The sequence below is a fragment of the Podarcis filfolensis genome (assembly GCF_964270895.1).
Source record: "Podarcis filfolensis genome assembly, chromosome: 3".
Classification (NCBI taxonomy): Eukaryota; Metazoa; Chordata; class Lepidosauria; order Squamata; family Lacertidae; genus Podarcis; species Podarcis filfolensis.
Window position 1 is genome coordinate 89,982,883 of NC_139606.1, and position 23,381 is coordinate 90,006,263.

At 42.7% G+C, this 23,381-nt stretch overlaps 1 protein-coding gene across 3 annotated transcripts in view; it reads right to left on the reverse strand.

The window, feature by feature from the left end:
- Positions 1-14,249, reverse strand: part of CAPN13 (calpain 13) — an 81,195-nt gene extending 66,946 nt beyond the window's left edge. Inside the window, exons 1-2 of one of the 3 annotated variants that reach the window (XR_014545731.1) lie at positions 13,838-14,218; positions 3,786-4,034 (exon numbers count right to left, since the gene is read on the reverse strand). Coding sequence is in view for 2 of the 3 variants with exons in the window: in XM_083604521.1 (XP_083460647.1) it covers positions 3,786-4,034; positions 13,838-13,876 (288 nt within the window). In the remaining variant the exon portion in view is untranslated. Of the gene's footprint in view, positions 1-3,785; positions 4,035-13,837 lie in introns of all 3 variants that reach the window. The other 2 variants (XM_083604521.1, XM_083604522.1) reach the window with 2 other exon arrangements.
- Positions 14,250-23,381: the final 9,132 nt, after the last annotated feature.

The following is a 23,381-nucleotide window of genomic DNA, read 5'->3' on the forward strand; positions in this document are numbered from 1 at the left end:
GCACAAGACCTTTAGGAAAGGGCATGACTCATTGCACTGGAGCCGGTTTTCCTTTCCTAAGGCATAATCCAGAGAAAGAAGAAACTTCTCCCTTAGGTTTGATTGTCAGAAAATCTCTTGTGATTTTGTTAACCTTTCCCTACAATATGCAGCACAGCAATCTTGACCGAACCAACTGGAGCATGATTGTTAAATCTCTTTGTTTTGTCTGGTATGGTGCATGTTCCTGTTCTTTTGGTTTTTTTAGACATCTGGGTGGTCTCTGCTACATTGTTAAGGATGGTGCATCAGGGACAGGGAAGGTGTCGTCATTCGTTTATTGCTGCATCATCCCTGGCTTGTTGGATATAGGTCCAACAACATCTGGGGAGCCACAGGTTCACCCCCCCCCCCAATGTATATGATGCATGCTTATGTGCAAGATCTTAGACTCCAGATCCATAGAGATCTACAGACTATGCTCTTGCTTCCTTTTATTTGAGAACCTAACTAAAAGGCATTACCAAAAGATTGCTTGAGTTCGCCTTGCTTGCGAGCTCTTCTGGCACAAATGGGAGACAAATGGACTGGATGAGCTTCAGGCAGAGTTTCTGGTTGATCAGAATGAAAGCTGCTCCTGTACCTTTAACTGTGATTTAATCTAGAGAAATAAAGGCAAAACTTTTCATGGCATAAATTTCAGTATTATCATCTGCTAACATCAGCAGATCAAGCTGTTTTTAACAGTGCAGGAGTAGGAGCCAGGAGAAAGCTGGCAACGCCTATCTCTCCTAGCCCTATATTCCCAAACCATACTGCAGAAGAGGCTAACCTGTAGTCCTGTACATGTTGTCAGACTCCAGTTCCCATTATCCAGAGTAAGCATGGCCAATGGTTAGGGTGGGATCAGGGGAGTTGTGGTCCAACAACATCTGGAGGACCACAGGTTCCACACCCCTGCCATGAAGACTGACCAGAAGCTCAAGGAGTGCCATGGAAGCTAAATAGGTGTGGAACTGCTGATCATCACCTGGCTAGGATTGCTCTGGGAGCCTCAGAAAAGCCATTCTAAAAAAGAAAGAGTGGGATTTCAGTAAATTCAGCAACAATGCATTCAGTAATTTGCATCAAGTGGTAGAGGGCATGGATGTCAGGTTCAAGAAGGGCGTCAAAGATGACAGTTTTGTGCTCCAACCCTGTTCCCCTTCAGGGACTCCCGTTATCAAATTGGCTCACTTTACAAGTCAAAACAAGTTGTTTCTAGCTGTCAGCACTGCCTGGCATCTGCAAATCAAGCTGTGTTCTCTCTGCTTTATGCATTACCACCAGCTATAAAGATCCCAGACTCTGAACGTAATTGGCAATTCTCTTGTTGATGCCTGAGATAAAATTGAAGCCCGCTTCACTCCTCAGCTGCTATATTGGAACTGGAATGGTGACAGCGGGGGGGGGGGGAGTTATCTGTCACTTAAATAACCAGATACTGCATGACTCAGAAGATGCAAAACAAGCAGAGACATCTTGGATTGAAGTGCAATTTTTCTTTACTGTCAGTTTGCTAAACCAACCATTAATGACTGGCAAAATTGGGGGGGGGGCAGCTGAGAAAAGATATAGCCATAGGGCAAAAGAGTTAGTCTCACAAAAGTGGGCTCATTAAATTGCTTATTGGGGCTTGCAATTAAAATTAATTTCAAGATATTGCTGATTTGTATAGATTTACATGCATAGCCTTTGAAATGTGACATAGTCCCTTGACTGTTACTAAACTTCAGAAAACAAGCATACCCAACACTCATAGTTACACTATAAAACAAAGGGGAAATGACTCTTACACCCTTTTTTTAAAAAAATAAAATAAATCCCCATCTACCCCCATCCTGCCTTCAGTAGTACACATTTCAGTGATGTCAACAACTTGGATAAAGGAGAGGAAGGAGAAGGTATTCCATGTCTAAGCAGTGTTGTGTAGTGGTTAGAGCAGTGGATTAGGACTCTTGAGGCTAGGGCTCAAATCCCCACTCATCCATGAAGCTTGATAGTAACCTACCTCACAATGTTGTCTGAGGATAAAGCCTTTACATGCATACAGAGGAAGGACCATAGCTCAGCAGTACAGTGGTATCTCTGTTTACGAACTTAATTCATTCCGTTCTTAACCCAAAACTGTTCTTAACCTGAGGCACGCTTTTGCTAATGTGGCCTCCCACTGCTGCCGCACTGCCAGCGCACACCGTCCGCTCGCATCCCGGGGCAAAGTTTGCTACCCAGAACACCTACTTCTGGGTTAGTGGACCTCATTACTCAAAGCGTTCGTAAGGAGAACAGTATGTAACCCGAGGTTCCACTGTATTTATTATTTTCCCTTCCCCCCTCCTCATCTTCTGTGACTGGTACAGAGACATGGTGGCAAGGGGTCTTCCTCTCTTTCCCTCTTCCCTCTCCTCCTTCTTATTCTCTCCTCCGAGGAACACTGGGCAACTTGAGGAGGAGGAGGAAACGCCCCTTTCTGATTCAGAATTAATGAAAGCCCCTTTTTAGCATTCTTTCAATGTATGGTGATATGACCTCAAATTTCCATTTGAAAATTGGAACAGCGTCTATCATGTCCACGAATATAGATCTGTCTGCATGATCAGAACTCAATGATGGCCACCAATGTAGAGGATTAGACAAATTCCTGGAAGGTAAGGCTACTAAAGGGACGCGGGTGGCACTGTGGGTTAAACCACAGAGCCTAGGGCTTGCCGATCAGAAGGTCGGCGGTTTGAATCCCCGCGATGCGGTGAGCTCCCGTTGCTCGGTCCCTGCTCCTGCCAACCTAGCAGTTCGAAAGCATGTCAAAAATGCAAGTAGATAAATAGGTACCGCTCCGGCGGGAAGGTAAATGGCGTTTCCGTGTGCTGCTCTGGTTCGCCAGAGCCACATGACCCAGAAGCTGTACACCGGCTCCCAAGGCCACTAAAGCAAGATGAGTGCCGCAACCCCAGAGTCGGTCACAACTGGACCTAATGGTCAGGGGTCCCTTTACCTTTACCTTTACCTTTAAGGCTACTATTAGCCCTTATGGCTATGTTCTACTTCTACTGCTGGAAGCAGTGTTCTTCTGAATATCAGCTACTGGAAACCACAGGAGAGATTGCTGTTGCCTTCAGAGCCTGCTTATGGACTTCCCATAGGCATCTGGTTGGCTTTTGTGAGAACAGGATGATAGACTAGACTGACCACTGGCCTGATCCGGTCGGCTCTTATGTTCTAATGTGCATACTGTTGTATGCACATAGGTACTGTTCTATCTTTCAAATGAACTTGTCATGACTAGAAGTAGAAACAACATACAAAATCTTCTTTTTCCACTCCACTTTTTAAAAGAATGCTTGGCAAGGGCTAATCGCACCAGAGCTTGCAGTTAAATGTTGAGTTAAACTACTTTACTAGGAACATGGAGCCGATAGTCTGCTGTAAAACTTGGTGTTGGTGAAAGGCAAATATATTTCTTTCTCTTGAGTTCATAATTGAGGCATGCATTACTTTGAACTACCAGAGGGCACTGTTTGTGTAGCAAGCTAGCCAGCACTTGTTTGTAGCTCTCTGTCTAAGGTAATGCCACCTCTAAAAACTGAGCAAAAATTTCTTTACTGTTTATTGTTGAGACAAGATGTCTGCTATTTCTCTCTTTTCATCTGTGCTCATCCTGGAAATAGTTCCTGCATGAATAAAGCCTTTGAACTCCAGAAACTATAGATGGTTATTCCACTCTAATTTATGAAAGCTGCAAGGTCTGCTAACACTTGGTAGCTACTCACAGTTGGTCTCCGCCACTCGATTATATATGGCTTCTTTAGAAAGGGCAAGTGTCCAATGGAACTGAGGTTTCCAGGGAATGTCTCATCTTGAAAAAGAACACCATGATTCAGGCAGTGGTCTCTCAACTGAACAAAGTCCTGGTTCTTAAATTTCACAGTGGAAGTCAAATTTCCTGCTCTCTCTGACTTTGGCACATCTGGCTCAGGTTTCCTCGCGTACATCTCAGGAGTTGGGTTCCTATTCCTTTCCTGAAATGAAGAAACAATAATGGTGAGGAATATCATTAACCACCATGTCTGAGGACTGGAGCCCAAGAAGGTGGAACTCCCAAACCACAGGGCAGTGAGTGAAACCTCATTATCTTGAAAGTGGAGATGTCTGGAATTCCACAAGTGCTACCAATGTATTTGTGCCCCAAAATACCTTCCCGGAGCAGAAAATTAACAAAGGCTCACTGAGCTGCTGAGCTGCTCCTCACTCTTGCTGTCTCAAGGCATATTAAAATCTCTCATGGCTCTGTTCCTCTTTATTTCCACTGATAATCTCTCAGGTTTCCAAACAAAGCCCTCTTGACACTGCTGATTTCAGTAACTTCACAGAACATTGTTTTGATCTATGAGATAGCCAGGGCCCAAAATTCAATATAGGAGGCTATTATTAAAAGTGTGCCTGAGATTTATGAGAACATTTGCTTTCCAGTTCCTTCCTCACATTTTATAAGCACACTGGTCACCTCTTGCCATCTGCAGTCACACCGCAATCCTGTAATTCTGATTGTCAACATCAAACGGGCTGATTAAACACAAAGTGGTGGAGACTTTGTATATTCCAGGTTCCTTCCATGGAGCTTAACTCCCATTGAAAAGAATTAGACAAAGGAGAGTGTGATCCCACTTGGTGTGAGTGTGGACTGCCATACGGCTCAGAGGAGCCCTCCTGCTCCTCCTTTGAGCTAGAATAATTTCCCAACTGGAGAAGGGCTTGATGGTAGTGTGCCATTGGAGGAAAGGCCGGCATGCAAGCCCAGAAGGAGGAAGAGAGGAAAGTTTGATGGTTACTATGGTTGCAGATATTTCAGCTGTAGAGACAGTAAGAGGAAACTTGCTCTAGGTATCCTGTTCAATTGCTCCATAAGGCTCAAGCCAGCTCCACCTTTTTAATGTTCTGGCCAATAAGGGGAAAGGCATTGGGATGCATGACAAGCACAGAGCACACAGTTCTAAATTTTATTTCACAGTTCTAAATTTTATTTTATTGGGATTTTATTTCTTATGCTTCGAACTTAGATGCCCATCTACGCCATCTTGGGAAATATGGATGCCTTGATTTAGATTAGGGTGTTACCATTTATTTCTCTTACTCTTTATTGTTTGTTTGCTTTGTATATGGAACGATGTAATACCCTGCTCCTGCACCTTTGGGTTGTAAAATGATAATTACAAAAGGATATAAAAACATAAAAATATAACTGACTGTGAAACATGTTTGCATTTTCACATTGACGTGTGATACTTTCTCACAGTCTTAAATCCTCCCATCATATTTCTAGCCACAGCTGTGGAACTCTCTGCCTACAGAGGTGCATACTGCTTAACCGCCCCAATTTTAGAGGGCTACTTATTTCCATTCTTCCTAGTTTCTCTTTTTTCCCATTCAAAAGGTGTGTTAGTCATGCATTTCAGCATCAGTTTATGATTTTTCAAAGGCTCCTCACAAAGGAATTGTCAGTGCTTTGATGTACATTTCTACTGGTGTCCACATTTCTGTATGCAATTTTTCCTAAAAAGATGCATTTTTCTGGTCTTTTCATCAAAATATGTGCATTTTTATGCACACATTCCCAGAATACATACATTTTTGTACACTTTTCTTTTTTGTTTGCAAAGTTCAGAGCTGTGCGCATTTTTGAAGAAAGGCTACATTTTCAGTTTACATATTCTGTGGCCTGGACTGAATTTCTCCCTTTTCCTAGCTCCTGGCCTTGCTTCTTATTTTAATAACAAACCCTATAAACCAAGAGCATTTCTGCACATGCTGTTTAATTAAGAGAGACTGTTTCTTTTTAAAGAGGGAATCAGATGAAATTCAGAAATAACCTTCCACTGACACGAAGAGCGAGCGTTCCTTTTTGGCTTCCATTTCTCTGCACAAAGGAAATAAATCTTACGTAATGTAGCATAACATGACAAGGGAATGGTTTCCCCTTAACAAATACTCATTTGCAACAGTGCTCAAGCCCGCCACATGCAAGGATCTATTTCCTGCAACAGTGTTCCAGCAAAACTGATTACTAATTCCACAACTCAAATTAAAACTAGCAGAGCTTGAAGGCTGGGACTGACACACGCGTTCGTTCTTCTCTCTCCCTCCCTCTCCCTCTCACCCCCTGCGCTGACGGGGAACAGCAAAGAGTTTTTATCATGTGAGCGTGTGTGTTTAATTACATTGTTTAACACATTGGGAATAATTTAGCAAGTGGAGTGAAGAAAATAAGGCACTTAGCTCTCCTCCCTTCCGCAGAACAGCTTCGTCAGCTTCATCAGAATGGTGCCTGGGTATGTACACGGACAAATGTAAAAGCAGTTGTTATGCATGATTAAAATTCACTGCTAGGGGGAGAGATATGCTCCACAAAGTGTGTGCTCGAACATCAGAGCAATGCGTTCTCTTGTGCTACTTGCACTTAGGTCATAGCTGTCAACTTTTCCCTTTTCTTGCGAGGAATCCTATTCAGAATAAGGGAATTTCCCTTAAAAAAAGGGGAATGTTGACAGCTATGACTTAGGTTCATAGGAAGCTGACTTAGATTTGTCTGCCTAGCCCAGAATTGCCACCACTTCCCTCGGGTCACAGGCAGAGGTTCTTTCCCATTGTCTACTGCACTGCCCCTTTCCAAATTATATATTTTATATGTATAATTGAGTGTCTTGTTTTAAGGTGGACACCTGTCAACAGAAACTGAGAATGCAACAAATGTAAGAAGAGCCCCACTGGATCAGACCAAAGGCAACGTCTAGTCCAGCGTCCTGTTCTTGCAGTGGCTAACCAGATGAACTATGAGATTTAGCTCAGTGGGATTTTGCTACTAGCACACAGTGCCTTTGCTGTGCCTTATCTTACCACTCAGGCTCCCACCTGAGCTCCAGCTGAAAAAAGCCCTGTGTTGAAGAATAAGTAGAAGTAGATTGTCTGAAGAGACCCAATGAGCAATAAGGCCTACATCAAAATTTCAGCAGAGCTCATAATACTGGAACTAATAAAAGGGTTTTCACCATGGAAATAACAGCATCTTAAAACCAGCGCTTGGTGTGTGCCAGGGAACTGGTTGTCAGAGTCCACACACACACACACTCATGTCTGAGATCAGAACAATTGCTATAACATATGCAAAATTAATCTTGTACGGTGTTACCTGAATAAAGGAGTTGGTTAAGAAAGCCCACCATCTATGCTGCCAGATAAGGAATATTTGAACACCGCACAGGTCAACATATTGTTCAAATGGGTGTGTGTCAGATTAGATAATGAACTAATCGTTTTAAGATGCCAAAGTAAATTTGGAGAACACAAACAGGAGAGATTATATTGTGTTATGTACAGATCAGCGGCTTAAGCTGGGAGAAAAAGCAACTGGTTCCCAGGGATATCGGTAACATAGGGCAACTTTGCACATTTCAACATGCTCAGTGCTTCTGCTGTCTGTTATCACACAGGGAATCCTATAAAGTCATACGAAAGTTGAAGCCTGAGTGCCCAGGCATCGTGTGAGGGCACAGAAGGCCACCAGCTTGCTAAAACTAAGGATGCCTGGTCAGCGACTAGATGGGAGACAGCCTGGGGACCACATGTACACAGCCTTGGGTGCCACAATGGAAAAAAGGTAAGATATCCAGAGATAGAAAGAAGATGAAGTCCCTACCAGAGAAGAATGGCAAACTAAGCTGTTGGACTATGCCGAAATGGCAAAACTTACCAGAAAGCTCAGGAACCAAGAAGACCAAAACTTTAATAAAGAATGGGGGAAATTTACAATTTACTTGAGAGACCACTGTAAGCAGATGAAAACATTAGCAGGATTGCAATAACACTTGTAATGTAAAAATTACTATGAAGAAAATGGAGAGATGTAAAACCTGGATGATGAAATAATATGCAGTTGAAAAGGTGGATAATAGGATCCATGGAGAGGAAGGTGGAAAGTCTAGAGATTTGGAGAAATCTCTAAATAGGGGTATGTATTTGGTTATGTTATAATTCTACATTTGTAAAATCAAATAAAAATTTGATGGGGGGGAGGAAAAAAAGTAATATAAAAAAAGAAAATGAATATATATCTAAATACACCAACACACCCTTTGCCTCAGTATGCAATGAGCACAGTCACTCATGGGTTGCAACCTGCAGGAAGGCTTGATAAGATCATAGGCACCTGTCTTAGACTGAGTCATAGGATCCTAGAATTGTACGGTTGGAAGGGACCGTAAGGATCATCGAGTCCAACCTCTGGCAACAGAAGGAATATGCAGCTGCCCAGTGCGGAGATCAAACTTGCAACGTTGCTGTTATCAGCACCATGCTCTAACCAACTGAGCTATCCAGGTTGACTCTTGCCTAGCTCAGTATTGTCTACACTGACTGGCAGTGGCTCTCCAGGCTTTCAGGCAGAGGTCTCCCCCACCCTTATCTGAAGATGCCAGGGATTGAACCTGGGACCGTCTGCGTACAAAGCAGATGCTCTCCCACGGAGCTATGGCCTCTTGGAGCATCCCACTTTGAGATCTGCAGCTGAATTGGCAGAGGAGGCAATTCCCATCTGTTTCCTCACCCGTAGTCCTGTCATATACTCCTTTCCCTATGACTCAAAACACAACGGGGGAATAAGGTAGAATCCCCAAGTTGCAAACTAGGCAACAATCCTATTTGTAGGTGATTGCTTTTAACATCCATCTTCTGTACTGAATAGCGTGAGTGTGAACCAGAGCACCTTACGTGTATACGTATGCGCAGACACGCACAACTGAGCCCATCATCACCCATATGCCATCCCTCCCTCCCCACAGCCTTTTCATTACGCTATAGCAGTTTTTGCAGGTGCCAGGGAACCATCTGCTATATATCCAATGGATTGTTCAGTTCGTTTTCGACGTGGCAGTGGAAATGTACAGCAAACAAAGACTGAGAACTTGTTTCTATAATTATAGTTATACAGCTCAATCCCCTTTCCATCACTTTGACAAAATTCTTCTGATGGTTCTTCAAATTGTATATTGAAGTGGTCCTCCCCTCCCCCATTCCCGTTCCTAGCTGCTCACCCTAGCCTCGTCTATATTACTCTAACAAAACTGTAGCCAATCTTAAAAAAAAGCTATTATAGCCGAAATAAATGAAAAGAGATGCCCAGTTGTAAAAATGTTTGTTTGTTTATTGCAACCCAAAGTGCAAGTCAGCAGATCTGTATGGCTGGGAAATCCTGTGGAGAGCAGCAGATAAATTTCAGAAGACATCTGGAAATCGCAATTATAAACTGGAGAGTTTGATGCAAAAACTCTGCTGGGCAGAAATCAAACGCGGCTGAAGGACAACGATGGAGCAGACACTTAAGTTCTGGAACAATCATCAGAGCTAAAAGTGGTGAAAGAATCTTTGGAGACAGCTCCATTAGGGGTTGATATTAAAATTGTGACTGAAAAACAAGTGTCTTGCAATAACTGCAAACAACTAACAAACACACTGAATTGTGTTTAGTTTGACATAACATTATATGGGCAGGAGCAGATTGATGCCACAGTAACTGTACAATCCTACCCAAGTTCACTCAGAAGTAGGTCCCAATGAATTTCTTGGGACTTACGGTACTTCATGATCCTGGTAAGCATGTGTAAGTTTGCACCCTAAACTGATTAGTCTTAAAGGTGCCACACAGAACTGTTAACAAGGGAACTCATAGGCTTCCCCCCTGTGCACAGAGGGTGGAAGTATAATATTCCCACAAACAGCCTGTTGTAGAATAAGCTGAAATGGTATTAAGTGGACTATGACCTAACAAACAAGGGTTGAAATTCATGGGTGACTTTGGACCAGTGACGGTCTCTCTGCCTAACCTTCCACAATAGAGTGTTATGAAGGAAGTATGGGGAAGAGGAGAACCATGAATGCCCTTATACATTCCTTGCAGGAAAAGTGGCATACAAGAAGTTTATCTCCAGCCTGTCAGTGGGCTAGGCTTCGGTTTCAAAAGGCAGAAAGGGTGAAAAGTTGATGAGAAGGCAGAGAAAGAAAGAAAGAGAGAAAATACAATGCTTTGCAAAATAATTTCACTGAGGTGGAAAATAAAAGCTGCCTAGAGGATGGAAGAAGAAAGACCTTATAATACCACTATTATACAGTGGTACCTTGGGTTACAGATGCTTCAGGTTACAGACGCTTCAGGTTACAGACTCCGCTAACCCAGAAATAGTACCTCAGGTTAAGAACTTTGCTTCAGGATGAGAACAGAAATTGGGCAGTGGCGGCAGCAGGAGGCCCTATTAGCTAAAATGGTACCTCAGGTTAAGAACAGTTTCAGGTTAAGAACGGACCTCCAGAATGAATTAAGTTCTTAACCCGAAGTACCACTGTAGTGGCTTATAGACACACTGGATTTAAGTAGGGCCAAAGCAGGGAGGAATTTTTAAATTTAAATTCTAGATTTTTCAATAAAAAAATACATCTCTGATTCCTCCCTTGAACAGTTCCTATTGATCCACTGACAAGGAACCGAATTCTCTCCCCTGCCCCACCCCGCCCGCAACACCTTGTCATGCACCTGCACTTAGTGTGTAGTAATATTTGCAGAAAATAACTTCTAGGGAGTACTTGACCTCAGACAAACCTACCAAAGGAAAGGTGCGCCCTGGTTCATAGGGTAAAAAAGGGCAAACTATGGAGATGCCAAGGACTACTAGAAAACAAGACACAAGCAGGAAAAGTGCCCCAAACAAGAGAAGAAAACAGTACCTATTTAGTACCTGAGGGATTCCTATTGCCTGGTGTCCAAAGAACTCACTTTTCAATCACATATCTGACTTCACTGACAGGCTGAAGTAGCCAGGCTGACTCATTTCACAGAAATGGCTCAGAAGGATACCTGCACATTTTGCCTCATAACTTTATTTCTAGGGCAGCTAGAGACTTACTTTAAAAGAAAAGAGAAGAAAGAAACTCAAACTCTGACTGGGGGCACCAATGGAGGCCTTTGTGGGCACTGGGTTGGCAGCCCCCAAGATACAGGATTACAGCCTTAGCCCATTGACTTAAAAAACAAACTTAAGGAGAAAACAGTTCTGCTTCAATTTAAGTTATAATTCCTAAGCATAATTACTTGAATTAATGCCCATTCAAATTAACTGAACATCTCCAATAAGCATGGTTATGATTGGCCTGTTCAGGTGTTTGTTTAGCACAGTTAGTAAGGAAGTTCATATAAGGTGTATGTTCTAAATAATTCTGGAGAGATGTTTATTAAAGCTTGATGCAACATTTTTGTACTTTGGTTCTGTCACACCCTGTTTTAAAAACAATCTTAGTTCTAATTTGCAGTTTTAATGTCTATTTTGTTTCTTAAAGCTATGCTATTTCACCTAATTATCTATTATTTGGTGAAAGCTGTAAATAACCCACTGCTCCTACAATTACCACTTCATTAATGCCTCAGGAGATCAAGATCAAGCAAAAGATGTGGCTGCGTTGCTGCCATGCATCCCACTTCAGCAGTTCATGGTTTTAATCCTATTAATTTAGAAGGGATTTTCTTCTGATTTTTATTCATTAGATGTTGCTTGTTCCATTTCATATGCAAAACAGTTACCTTTCCTCACAGCATTTAACTGAAAAATTCAATAATTGTCTTAGAATGTTATTTCATTTGGGCCTCTAGTGCTTTTTATTTTGTTTATAATAGAGGTGTCCAACACAGTATCAGCCGACATCATGTAACTTCCAGTATCTTCTATGGCACACTATAAAAGATAAAGGTAAATACCCCCTCAACAATCCACAGTGCAGAGGAGAATGTTTGCACTGCCACAGCCTATCCTACATTGAAATCCACCCCCACCCTGACAAAAAATGACCACTTTTTGTTGGTTGGCAGGACTGGCCACCCGCCCTCCTATTCTGAACAAAGAGGTGCAAAGAGCTTCTATGGGAATGAGTCCTGCAGTATTTTTTGCCTTCCTTTTTCACTGATGAGAAGGTTAATAGGGCAAGCACAAATCACCATTTTATGGTCCTGTCCAGTACTTTTTTTCTATATTAAAAAAAAAGTTTAGAGGTACTCTCATTTTGATTCAAGAAAACCACCACTTTATAGTTCAAACCAGGAAAAATAAATACAGTAAATGGACAAAAGCACAAAGAACATGCATTACACCGGGAAAGGAAATAAAGCCGCCATTGGAGGTGGTAACAAAAAAACTGATCAATCACCGTGCTAGATTCCAAGTCCTACTTCACACATTAAACGCTCGCTTCCATCTGAGACTCAGGAAACATCGTGACAGGAAATGAGGCCGCCATCAGGGGTAGCAACAGAACTGACAATTCACTGTGCTAGAGAAGAAACTATTTTTTTAAAAAAAAATATTAGTTTCTTTTCCCGTTTCTACCCCCAGAAAAAAGCACTGGTCCTGTCTCTTTTCCTGCTTTTTTAGATGCTTTACACACCCCGTCACACATTGTGTGTTATATTATGTCCCCATAGCAGCCATTTTGTGGGTGGCAAACACAGGACTTTCTCAGATATCCCCTTACACCCACTAGGGAAGAAGGAATCTATCAAATTCAGTTCTCCCTATTTCTCATTTTTAAAATCTTAAATTCAGTTGTACACATTTCTGTAGCAATTTGCAATTTTTTAAAAAATCAGAGCATCTTCATGAAAACCTTTCAGCATTGTTGTACAAATTTCCCGAAACACATTTTTTTGTATACAGTATTGACTAATGTTCATATTTTTGCAAGCAAATGCCAAGAAAATTCAATACTATCCCATTTGGTTTCAAAAGAGGAAACTTCCTCAAAATGAGGTAAGAAGGATGTTGAAATTCTTAGAAATTGTTTAAAACCACATTAGAAACTCAAAAGGAGTGTATAACACAGATCAGAAAAGGGACCATGAGGACCAAGAGAATGCCAGAGTTGTTTATGAGCAGAGCCAAAGAAGCTATTAGAGGCAAGAAGGCTTCCTTCAAAAAACTGAAGAGAACAAAAAACAACAACACAAAGTTCGGCAAAAAAAGAAGTGCAAGCAGACAATAAGTGATGCTGAAAAAAAGATTTTGAGAAGCACATTGTTCAAAACATTAAAACTAACAACAAAAAGTTATTTAAGTATATTAGTAGCAGGAGACCATCAAGGGGGATGGTTGAACCCTCAGATAACAACGAAATCAAAAAAATACTAAAGAAGGATAAGGAGATTGCGGAGAAACTGAATTCATTCTTTGCATCCATTTTCACAATAGAAGATGCGGGGCAGATCTCAGTGCCTGAACTAACCTCTGCAGGAGGTGGGTCTGAGGAACTGAAGCAGATAGTGGTGATAAGAGACGAAGTTCTAGGCCTACTAAACAAAGTAAAAACCGACAAATTGCCGAGTCGAGATGGCATCCGCACAAGAGCTTTCAAATAACTCGAAAGTAGGTAACTTGTCTCACACCAGCTTCCATACCTGAAGACTGGAAAGTAGCAAATGCAACACCAATTTTATTTTATTTTTAAGGGATCCAATGGGCACCCTGGAAATTACAGGCCAGTTAGCCTAACACATGTCCTGGGAAAACTGGTGATTGGTCACTGTGAGAACAGGATCCTGGACTTGATGGGCCACTGGCTTGATCCAGCAGGCTGCTCTTCTTTTTTTATGCTGTTTGAAACAGAAAGCGAAGCTAGATAGATGGAAGTACCAGACCGTCCAACTTTCCCTATTGCTTTCCCTCCTCTACATGCACACACAGAGGAATGTATCCCTTCCAATTTCTTCAGCAATGCCCAGTTACTTCTGAAAACTTACCATTACTTGGGAAGATTCTTTACAGCAGGCTAGCCCCATCTAGAGCCCAACAAGTCATTGCTTCTTCTCCTTTTCTGTACTCAAAGTCTCTCCAGGCAGCACAGTTCCCAACGGCCTGTCCTTTTTCAAAGCCAAACACTTCCAGTGCTTCTGTGAAGGTGATCTTCCAGTATCCGTGCTTCCGATTTTTTATGCTGTTATCTCTTCAGAGGCAGAAGGGCAAACTGGTTCACCCTCCCTATAAAAACCCTGTCAAATGAATATTTGCTAGCTAAATCCAACGAGATGACTTCAGCTTTGTTATATTGATTTGTATTTCAGCAGGCATGCTGCACCCCCTTAAGTAAACACCTGCTGGAGTGAACATGAAGTCAGAGCTAAGCCTGGGACCAACAGTATACAACTTCCTGCTTCTCTCAGGTGTTATCTTACCTGATTTCCACAGGTAGCTCGCCCCTCCTATCCTGCGGTGGTTAATGTTTCACCACTCACAATATTTTGTGAGTTTAAGATGTTGTTAGCAAACACCAGGCTTTGTTTCATATTCGTTTTCATGGTTCTCTCAAAGCTCTACCAGGAAATGAAGAAATATTTATGGATCTGTACACTAAACAATGGATTTATCATGTCATTGGACAAAAGAACCCACAAGAAACACACACCCCCATTCCACCAAATACACTTCATAAATAGACATGTTCTTGTTAGAATTCCTGATCTATGATTGCAGTCATAGGATTGTTGTCTTTCACATGACGGTATATGTTTTGACTCCACAGAGTGGGAAGTGATGGAGACAGGATGTTTGTGTTACTGTGTTCTGTTAAGTTGGACTATTGTCCTTTGGTTTTTTTTTCTCTTTGCTGTCTGATGCAAGAGAGAGGGAGCCATGTTGTGTGGCAAGTTCCCGCCTCCCCCAGTAGAAATAAAGACACATGACACCATTGATTAAGGTTAATGGGCTATATTGGCCACAACTTTATTGGTTACAGGTAAGAGCAGTATTGGCTTCAGCATTGGTCCTATCCGACTATCCGGCTTCAGCCTGTTTGCTTGAAGACCCAGAAGGGTTAACACCAGCAGGGGGAGCCCTGCTGATGCACATCAACTAGGTACTTCCCCGGGGTCACCGCTCGGGGGGGGGCACTTTAGGCCCTGACCTCCATAGGCTTCGGATGAGGCCACACACCCCGGAATCCTTTAACGGACTACCCTTCAATATTTGGGGGAGGTGACTGTGTGTGTTTATATATAAATAAAGTAGATTAGCCAAAATGCTGAGTTGCTGAGGCGCAAGTCTGTCACGTGCAAGTTGCACAAACTCTGCAGATCCCTAAGTGTGCCGGTGTCAGTTGGCATCAGTCGCTGTGATGTTCGGGCTGAAGAAAGCTTTTGAAACTCCTGAACAATCGACCAGGAGGGAGAGAACATGCCAGTTGGGCATGTGTCTCTGCCAGGGTCCTACTCAAGTGTAGGATGAACTCCTGACAGTTCTGACAAAGAAACAAAAAGACTAGGACCTGGGAGACCAGTGCTCACTGGGGCACCTTGAACCAGTCACAGTCTTCCAGCCTAACCTACCTCAAAAATTGATGTGAGGATAAGATGCATGCCTCATTGAGCTCCTGGGAGGAAATATGAGATAACAATACAAATGTAAGTTAATAAATAAACAGCATGCATATGTCTTTCACGTAGAAGGTCCCTGGTTCAATTCCTGTCATGACCTTATATTAGGAAGGAAGGAAGGAATTGGACAGCTGGTGATATCCACCAATTATTATTATTATTATTATTATTATTATTATTATTATTATTAACTTACCACCCTTTATCATACGATCTCCAGGCGGTTCACAATAACCAATCAGAGTAGAAAGTGCTTGGCTTGAACTAATATAAGCAACTTCCTTAGTCTTCCAAGTTGACTCAGCATGCGGTTTACCAGAAACCATCCTGTTAAGGCTTCCAGGTGCATCAAGGGCCAGAACACCTGTGCCTTAAGAGAGAAGCAGCATTTTGGCAATGCATCTCCCCACATTGCTGCAGCACTCTGCTTAGAGTAGTTGCTTCTGTTTAATTCCTCCCTTCCATGAAAGGCATAGGAGTGTCAACTGGCAATAAATATGCCAACCTTTCCCCACAGCTCAAATTTATTACATGTGAATTACCTTTGGTGAGCTGGATTCCTCCTCAACACTGTAGCGTCTATTAAGCGTTTGCTTGGTTCTAGTGGGGCCTATATCTGAAAAGCAGATTTGGGCCCCCAGGGTTAAACCAGGTGTTTCTCCCTCACACTCCTGCAAAGAGCTGTTTCACGCGAATGCAACATAAATAAAAGCTGATTGCACCAGGAGCGTGAAAGCCAGGCCTCCTTCATTCCAAGCAAGGAGCTCTGAGGTGATAAACACCAGAGCTGCTGCCAGCTCATCTTGACAGCATGTGCGCTCTGTTAATCACTGGCTCTCTGGGGAAATGGCAGGTATATTCCCCTCCAGGTGCTGTGATTCATTGTCTGGAACCGATATCTCTGCTTAAACGGTGGATTAACATGATTTAAGAAATATTCATTGCAAAGTTGATTAGAAAGCCCCATCAGCAGCCTGGCAGGGGATTCACTTAGTACAGCATGACTCCATTTTGTGATTGTCAGCATCTCCATAGATGGTCCATACAGACGTGTCCATTTACATGGTGGTTTAAAAGTACTAGGGCTGCCACTCACAGTTTGAGTTTGGGGGTGAAGGGGGAACTTTTGGAGGGCCAAAATATGTCCTGAAGCCCACCCCTTCCTCAAATGTTGCAATATGCTCTTTGCTTGCATCTGTGCACTGCCATCCAACACACAGTTCCTTCTCTGCTTCACTCATTCATTCATTCATTCTTACTCTCACTTATGCTCTGCCTTTCTTCCATCATGAAACCAAGGCAGTATGCATGTGGCTTCCAGGTGGTCACCTGACCAGACACTGACCAAATCCAGAGTTGCTTAGCTGAAGCAAGCTGGTCCTCATGGGCCTTCAGGCAATAAGAAATCTTCTGCCTATGATATGATCCCAACCAAACTAGAGAACAGGTGGTCATGATGATACTAACCTGACTTTATTTAGCAGTGTATGTGCATGTGCGAAAACATCTCCCCACCCCCAATTTTTATTTATTGGACCAGGGTGAAGGGCTTCAAACAACTTTCATGGGTATTCCACAGGGAGGGATTGAATGTTGCACTCACTATGTCAATCAATCCATCCAGGCAAGCATTTCAGCTTGCAAGTCAGAACGGTCCCCATCTCCTCCCCTGCATGTTGTTCTGGGGGCTCTCCCAACCTACATAAGTCAATTTCAGGGAGCATGAGGAGGGTGGGGGGAGCCCCATTGCTCAAGGAGAAATCCTTGCATGGGCTTCTGCTGATGGGACTTGTTGGTTGAATCCTGCCCTTAGTTCTTACTTTAATAAAAGGCAATCAAGGTTGGGTATTTTTTTATTTAAAATGTTAAAGTAAACTCTGCTTGAAGTGGCAGCTTAGCTACTCACAGCAGACAGGGGGCCCGTAATGTAACAAAATCCCCCAGGGGAACAATTTTACATCATGGTGTTGCATCATTGCAAAGGGAATTTTTGGAATGAAAGATGGCTTCTCCCAAGTGTACTGCATGCTGATCTTAGTAAGAAAATATCCACTGGAGGCTCTGGAATCAAAACAGCTTTTGGGGTTTCAGAATCTTTGAACAGCATCTCCGAGTTCATATGCCCACTACTGCAACCCAGATTTCCTTCCTTCCTTACACGAGAGGCTCAGGTGTGGGCTACTACATATTATGTGTTTAATGGCCATTGTATGTTGAGTGCTGAATAGGAGTGAAGATATAGATGCTCAGGAGAGACTTTCAAGAAAATGTATGAGGCTTGTGTGCCTTCCAAACAGGGTGAGAGTTGGTTCCAGGGATGAGGGAGGAATGGAATGGCAGAAGAAGCCTGGGAGGAACTAAAGGGAGCAGGAGTCTGGCCAAACTGCAGGAAGCAGTGGAAGACAGGGGTGCCTGGCGTGCTCTGGTCCATGGGGTCACGAAGAGTCGGACACGACTAAACGACTAAACAAGCAAGCAAAGGGAGCAGGAAGCCACTGAGCTAGCGTAAGGCAGAGACCAAAAGACGTGCAAGAGTGCTTCTAGACAGGGGCTTGATTTGCAAATGTGTGATTGAGAAAGACATCTTTGTATCACAGAGTTGGTCTGCCAATGGGCCTGATGCCTGAAGATAGCTCCCTGTAGAGCACATCTTTGGGGATTCTACCATCTTCCATTCTGTCGACCTGGCCAAGTTCATGCAGACATCACTGAGACAGCAGTGCAAACATACAAATATGGACTTGGCAGACCACACCTTTGTTTGGAACTCTGTCTTGCCATGCGATACCCAAAATCGCCCAAACATAGTGCATGTGGAAGGCATTGAGACATTTCTTCTGGTGATTGTAATTTGCCCACAACTCACTTCCATAAAGCAGTGTCTTCAAGACGCAAACCTGGTAGACCTTGGTATTGGACATCGGTATCACATTCTCTCATAGCTGCCTTGCCAATATGCTTGTCCAACTTTGCGTTGACAGACAGGTTGCTGGTTATGGTGGAACTCAGGTAGACAAAATCCTCTACCACCTCAAGCATGGGATCACCAATGCTGATGCGTGAAGTGCTGGCAATGTCCTGACCCAGAATGTTGGTCTTCATCAGGCTGATAGTATGGTCGAACTCCCTGCAGGAAAAACCGTTGATGAGTCTCTGTAAACTCCCTGAATTTGGAAGCATATAGAAAAGAAATGAAAGGAGTTGAGAGTTGGTGCAGGCACACTCCTGCTACCTTGTTTGTTCCAAGTGCAGACTGACTTTTTAAAAATATAATTTACACTCACAATTAACTTTCGCAACCTCTAGGTTGCAATGTGACAGCTGTTTAACTATGCATAAGGAAGGCGCACAACACATTTGAGCAGCCAGTAATGGATGCCTTTGAAACTGCAGTGACAATCTGGTGTGTGAAACAGAGCCCTTTGAGGATTCGTCATGTCATCTGTTTTCATTTCCCAGCTGACTGTCAACCTCATCAAACTATTAATGGCAACTAAATGGTGGTGGATGCATTCATGTCACCGAGTTTGACTTTTCTCTCACTGTATACTAATATTACACCAGCAAAACTTTGGGGTGAGAAGACAAGAAAACAGTCTTTTATACTTTCAACTTTCACAAAAACTTTCAGACTATAGTTGTTGACACAAAGGCCTGTAACTTAACTCAGCTCTGTTAACACCAAGGTTTGTGTTGTGATAGCTGGCAGTAGATAATTTATTCTACAAATACCCTTTCGATGGCTTAAATACAGATTGCAACATTATCAAACTCCCCCTGCCCCCGCAGAAAAAATCCCTCTTTCCTTAAATTAATTACTCGCAATACTGAATAACACAGTTAATTGTGAACATTAGAATAAGAATTTCTAAATCCATGTTTGTGTTTGCTTAGGGTTGCCATATTTCAAAAGGTGAAAATCTTGTTGCGCTTTTTTCTAGTTTTACCTAAAGTTGTTCAGCTTTTTCTTTTTTTCCAAAATCTCAAAAAATAATTAATTTTTGAGCTATTTTTACTATTTTTAAGGAAATTAGGCAAAATTTACATTTCCAACATGAATTGCCATACATCTGGATTTTCCTGGACATCCCAGCGATTTCCGTCCTGTCACTGCTTCCAACTGCCTTATTCCAGCTATGTCCAGGAAATTCCAGACATATGGCAACCCTATGTTTGCTAGATGAATTAGCAACTGCATTTTCTGCATTTCACTTTAAAGTCTTATTATCCAAATAGACTGGGTGAAGGGAGGTTCCACACTAATGATCATATATTCAGATAATCAAAAGCATAGTTTAAATGGTCTTAAAACTGATATGTAGGCTGTGCAGAATGCACACTATAAATTCAGACAGCTTGCAGTGTGGGATGACTGATGTTAGGGTAGCCGGAGGTTTTACTGTATATATAGCACAGAGAGTGCAAATTTGCATTCCATACTAGATGCTATCTGGACATCATCCATTTCAACTCAATTGCTCAAAAATCTATTTTTCCAAAAGGCAAAGAGCCTACTCCTGAACCATCCACACTACTTTTTTTCAGAAAGGGAATGTCTGGATCTTCTAGCTGTAACATGGAATTCAACCAGTCTTGCCCACCCACAGCTGCTAAAATAGTGAGAGTATATCTAGCCATTAGTTCTTGCAAGTGATCACTTGCTAGTGCAAGTACATCCAAAGATGCAATTTACACAACTGACCTGCCAGCACAATTTCCTTACCTTGCAATCAAGTATGTGGCTAAACCTCTGCTTTTTTGCAAACACACAATTTGCATTCCATTAGCATCTGCGAAGGTTCAGCTCAAATAGTCAGGCATCATCAGAAAGCAGAAGCAACCCATCAAAAATCTGCAAGAAATGTGTTCTATTATTCTCCCAGATTTGTTTACTGTCTACTCGCTTAGTGGAAGCTGCCATAAGGTCCTTAATGCATGAATGCTTTTAGGAAGAGCATTTAATTCAAAAGATGACACCTGGGGAACAAGTATGTTTGACAGCATGCTGAAATACCAGCAACTTTTCCCTTGATGATGGGATGAAGGGACTCTGTCAGGGTGCAAAGAGTCTGACTGGAGATATGCACAGCACTTTGCAATCAGCTCATCCTTGGGCCTTGCAGTGTTGTGCATCAAAGCCCCAGTGCTCGCCAAGGCTTCCATGTTGGGACTCTCAGGTTGGTACTCCAAGCACAGTGGAAGTTTCTGCCAGTACTAGACACCACATGGAAGCAGCTAATAGTTTACTGTTGCAGAAGATAAGGCTCAGTAAAACACTTCTGTATGTACACACATTTTGTTGGCTTTTCCAGATACAGATACATACAAGATATATACAGATACCTGCATTGCTCCAAACAAACTCAAGCAGTTCAAGACATAATGCTGGACAAGTAACAGACTCTGACTCATACCAATTCACACTATTGAGCCGGCATGCATTAATCACATATATAGTTAAGGCATTGGGCTGTTATCATAGCAACTGTTTTGGCAGACCTTGCATCTGCAATTAGCTCATCCATAGGGTGATTTATGCTCATGAAGGATGAGTATATGAAGGATACTCTTGAACTCTTGTCCAGTTACTCCAGCATTCCATGCACAGTGCTATACAAAAACAGAGTTGCCTGATGTCATTCTGATGTCAAGTGGTTGACAGGTAGGTAGGCACAGCCAACAGGAGTAGAAGAGATAATGATCTGGCTTGTCAGCTGGATCTAGTTCTACACCTGCCTGGGTGCAGACAATACTGAATTGGATGGACCAATGGTTTCACTTAATGTAAGGCAGCTTCCTATACAGTGGTACCTCGGGTTACATACGCTTCAGGTTACATACGCATCAGGTTACAGACTCCGCTAACCCAGAAATAGTGCTTCAGGTTAAGAACTTTGCTTCAGGTTGAGAACAGAAATCGTGCTCTGGTGGCACGGCAGCAGGAGGCCCCATTAGCTAAAGTGGTGCTTCAGGTTAAGAACAGTTTCAGGTTAAGTACGGACCTCCGGAACAAATTAAGTTTTTAACCCAAGGTACCACTGTATTCCTATCTCAATATGATCTCATGTCACTATCCTGCTTTTCTGTATCTAGGAGAATGGAAATGACAGCACCCCCTCCCCATAGGAGCAAACAAGCACCCCATTCAGGGCTTCAGCCTGAGAGCAAAAAGTGTTTGTTTGTTTGTTTGTTTGTTTGTTTGTTTGTTTGTTTTTATACCCCACCCTCCCCGGCCAAGACCGAGTTCAGGGCAGTTAACATCAGGTATAAAAACAACTGATTAAAATACAACTTAAAAACAAGATTAAAATACTACTTAAAATGCAGCCTCATTTCAGTGGAAGCCCAGATCAAAAACTGTTTGGGGGAGAATACGTCAAATCTTCACTAAGGCCAACTATCCAGACTGGTCCTACATGGTACAGAAAAGCCAGGGGAGTCTCCAAATAGGGGTTCCATCACAGAAGGAAAAGGAAAGAGGGGGAGGGGATCAGGCTGGTTCCAAGCCAAAGGCCAGGTGGAACAACTCTGTCTTACAGGCCCTGCGGAAAGAAATCAGATCCCGCAGGGCCCTGTTCTCATGAGGCAGAGAGTTCCACCAGGCCGGAGCCAGTGTTGAAAAGGCCCTGGCCCTGGTTGAGGCTAATCTGACTTTCTTAGGGCCCGGGACCTCTAGAGTGTTGCTATTTATGGACCTTAAGGTCCTCGGCGGGGCATACCAGGAGAGGCGGTCCCGTAGGTACGAGGGTATAGAAGGGTAGTGGGACATGGCCAGGTCCCAACCTCTCCCCTCCCAGGCTTCATAACTTATCTGGGTTTCTGATCACAAGGACACGTCTAAGCACGTTCAGCCAAACACACTCAGAAACCCATTCCTACTCATTGTGGTCAGGTCATGGGTGAAGCAGGTGTGTCTGTTGCACATGAGGACATGGATAGTGGGACCAGTGGGTTTGTCCCCTACTCAGTTCACCCTGGTCTTTGATACCCTAGAGGCATATTTTCAGTAACCACCCTGTTTTTTGTGATCATATTTTTTATTGTAATTTTTAAACTGTTCTGAACTGTATTTTAAATTGCCATATGATGTAACCTGCCCTGGGACCTTAGTGTAAAGGGTAAGAGAGCAGCAGCAGCAGCAGCAACAGCAACAATAGAAAACAGGTAAGGGAGCTAAATTTTGAAAGGGGAAGCAGGGGCTGATAGTTGACCAAGAAGAATGCGCCTGACTAAATGATGCTGTGCCATCATCCAGGTAAATAGGGTTAACAAGGGATCTTCTTACGAAAACAATATGAAGGAAACAGGAAGCCTCTGTAGCTAAATGGTTTTGTGGTTCCCCTGAGACAGTGTGTAACATTTTTATTAGTTTGAGGAAGGATGATAAATGTTTAATATAATCCATTGAAAAACAGGTTCAGAAGGGAGTGGTCTAGAGCAGAAAAGTGGGTCAGGGGGGAGAGGAAATGGCCTCTGCCTGATAAGCAGGAATACTTCCAAAGTTCTTGTCATCTGAATTTATTCTCTAGGTTTATAGCTCGATTCTATCAGGTCTTACTTCTGAACTGGAATCGAGATGTTAGGAACTGGTACTGAACCAAAGTAGCTGCCCTGACATTCATCATTGGCCAGGAAGTTGGAGACAGCAATTTTGGGGTACACAAAAATGGATGAACTTCTCAACAGTGGTGATTATGTTCCCATTGCTGCTGGCTGCAATTATCCTTTAATGTAAATGCAACTTCCAACCCAGAAAATGTCAGAGTGAGGGCAGGAAGTGTTCTTCCTTCTCCTACCCTCACTCCAAAGTGGCTAGTCTCATTTTCTTTTTTTTATAAAAGAGCATGTCTTGCAGTGTACCTTGAGAAACAGGCATCCTGATTTTAATATTAAGCTTGTCATTTTTAGAGGAAGA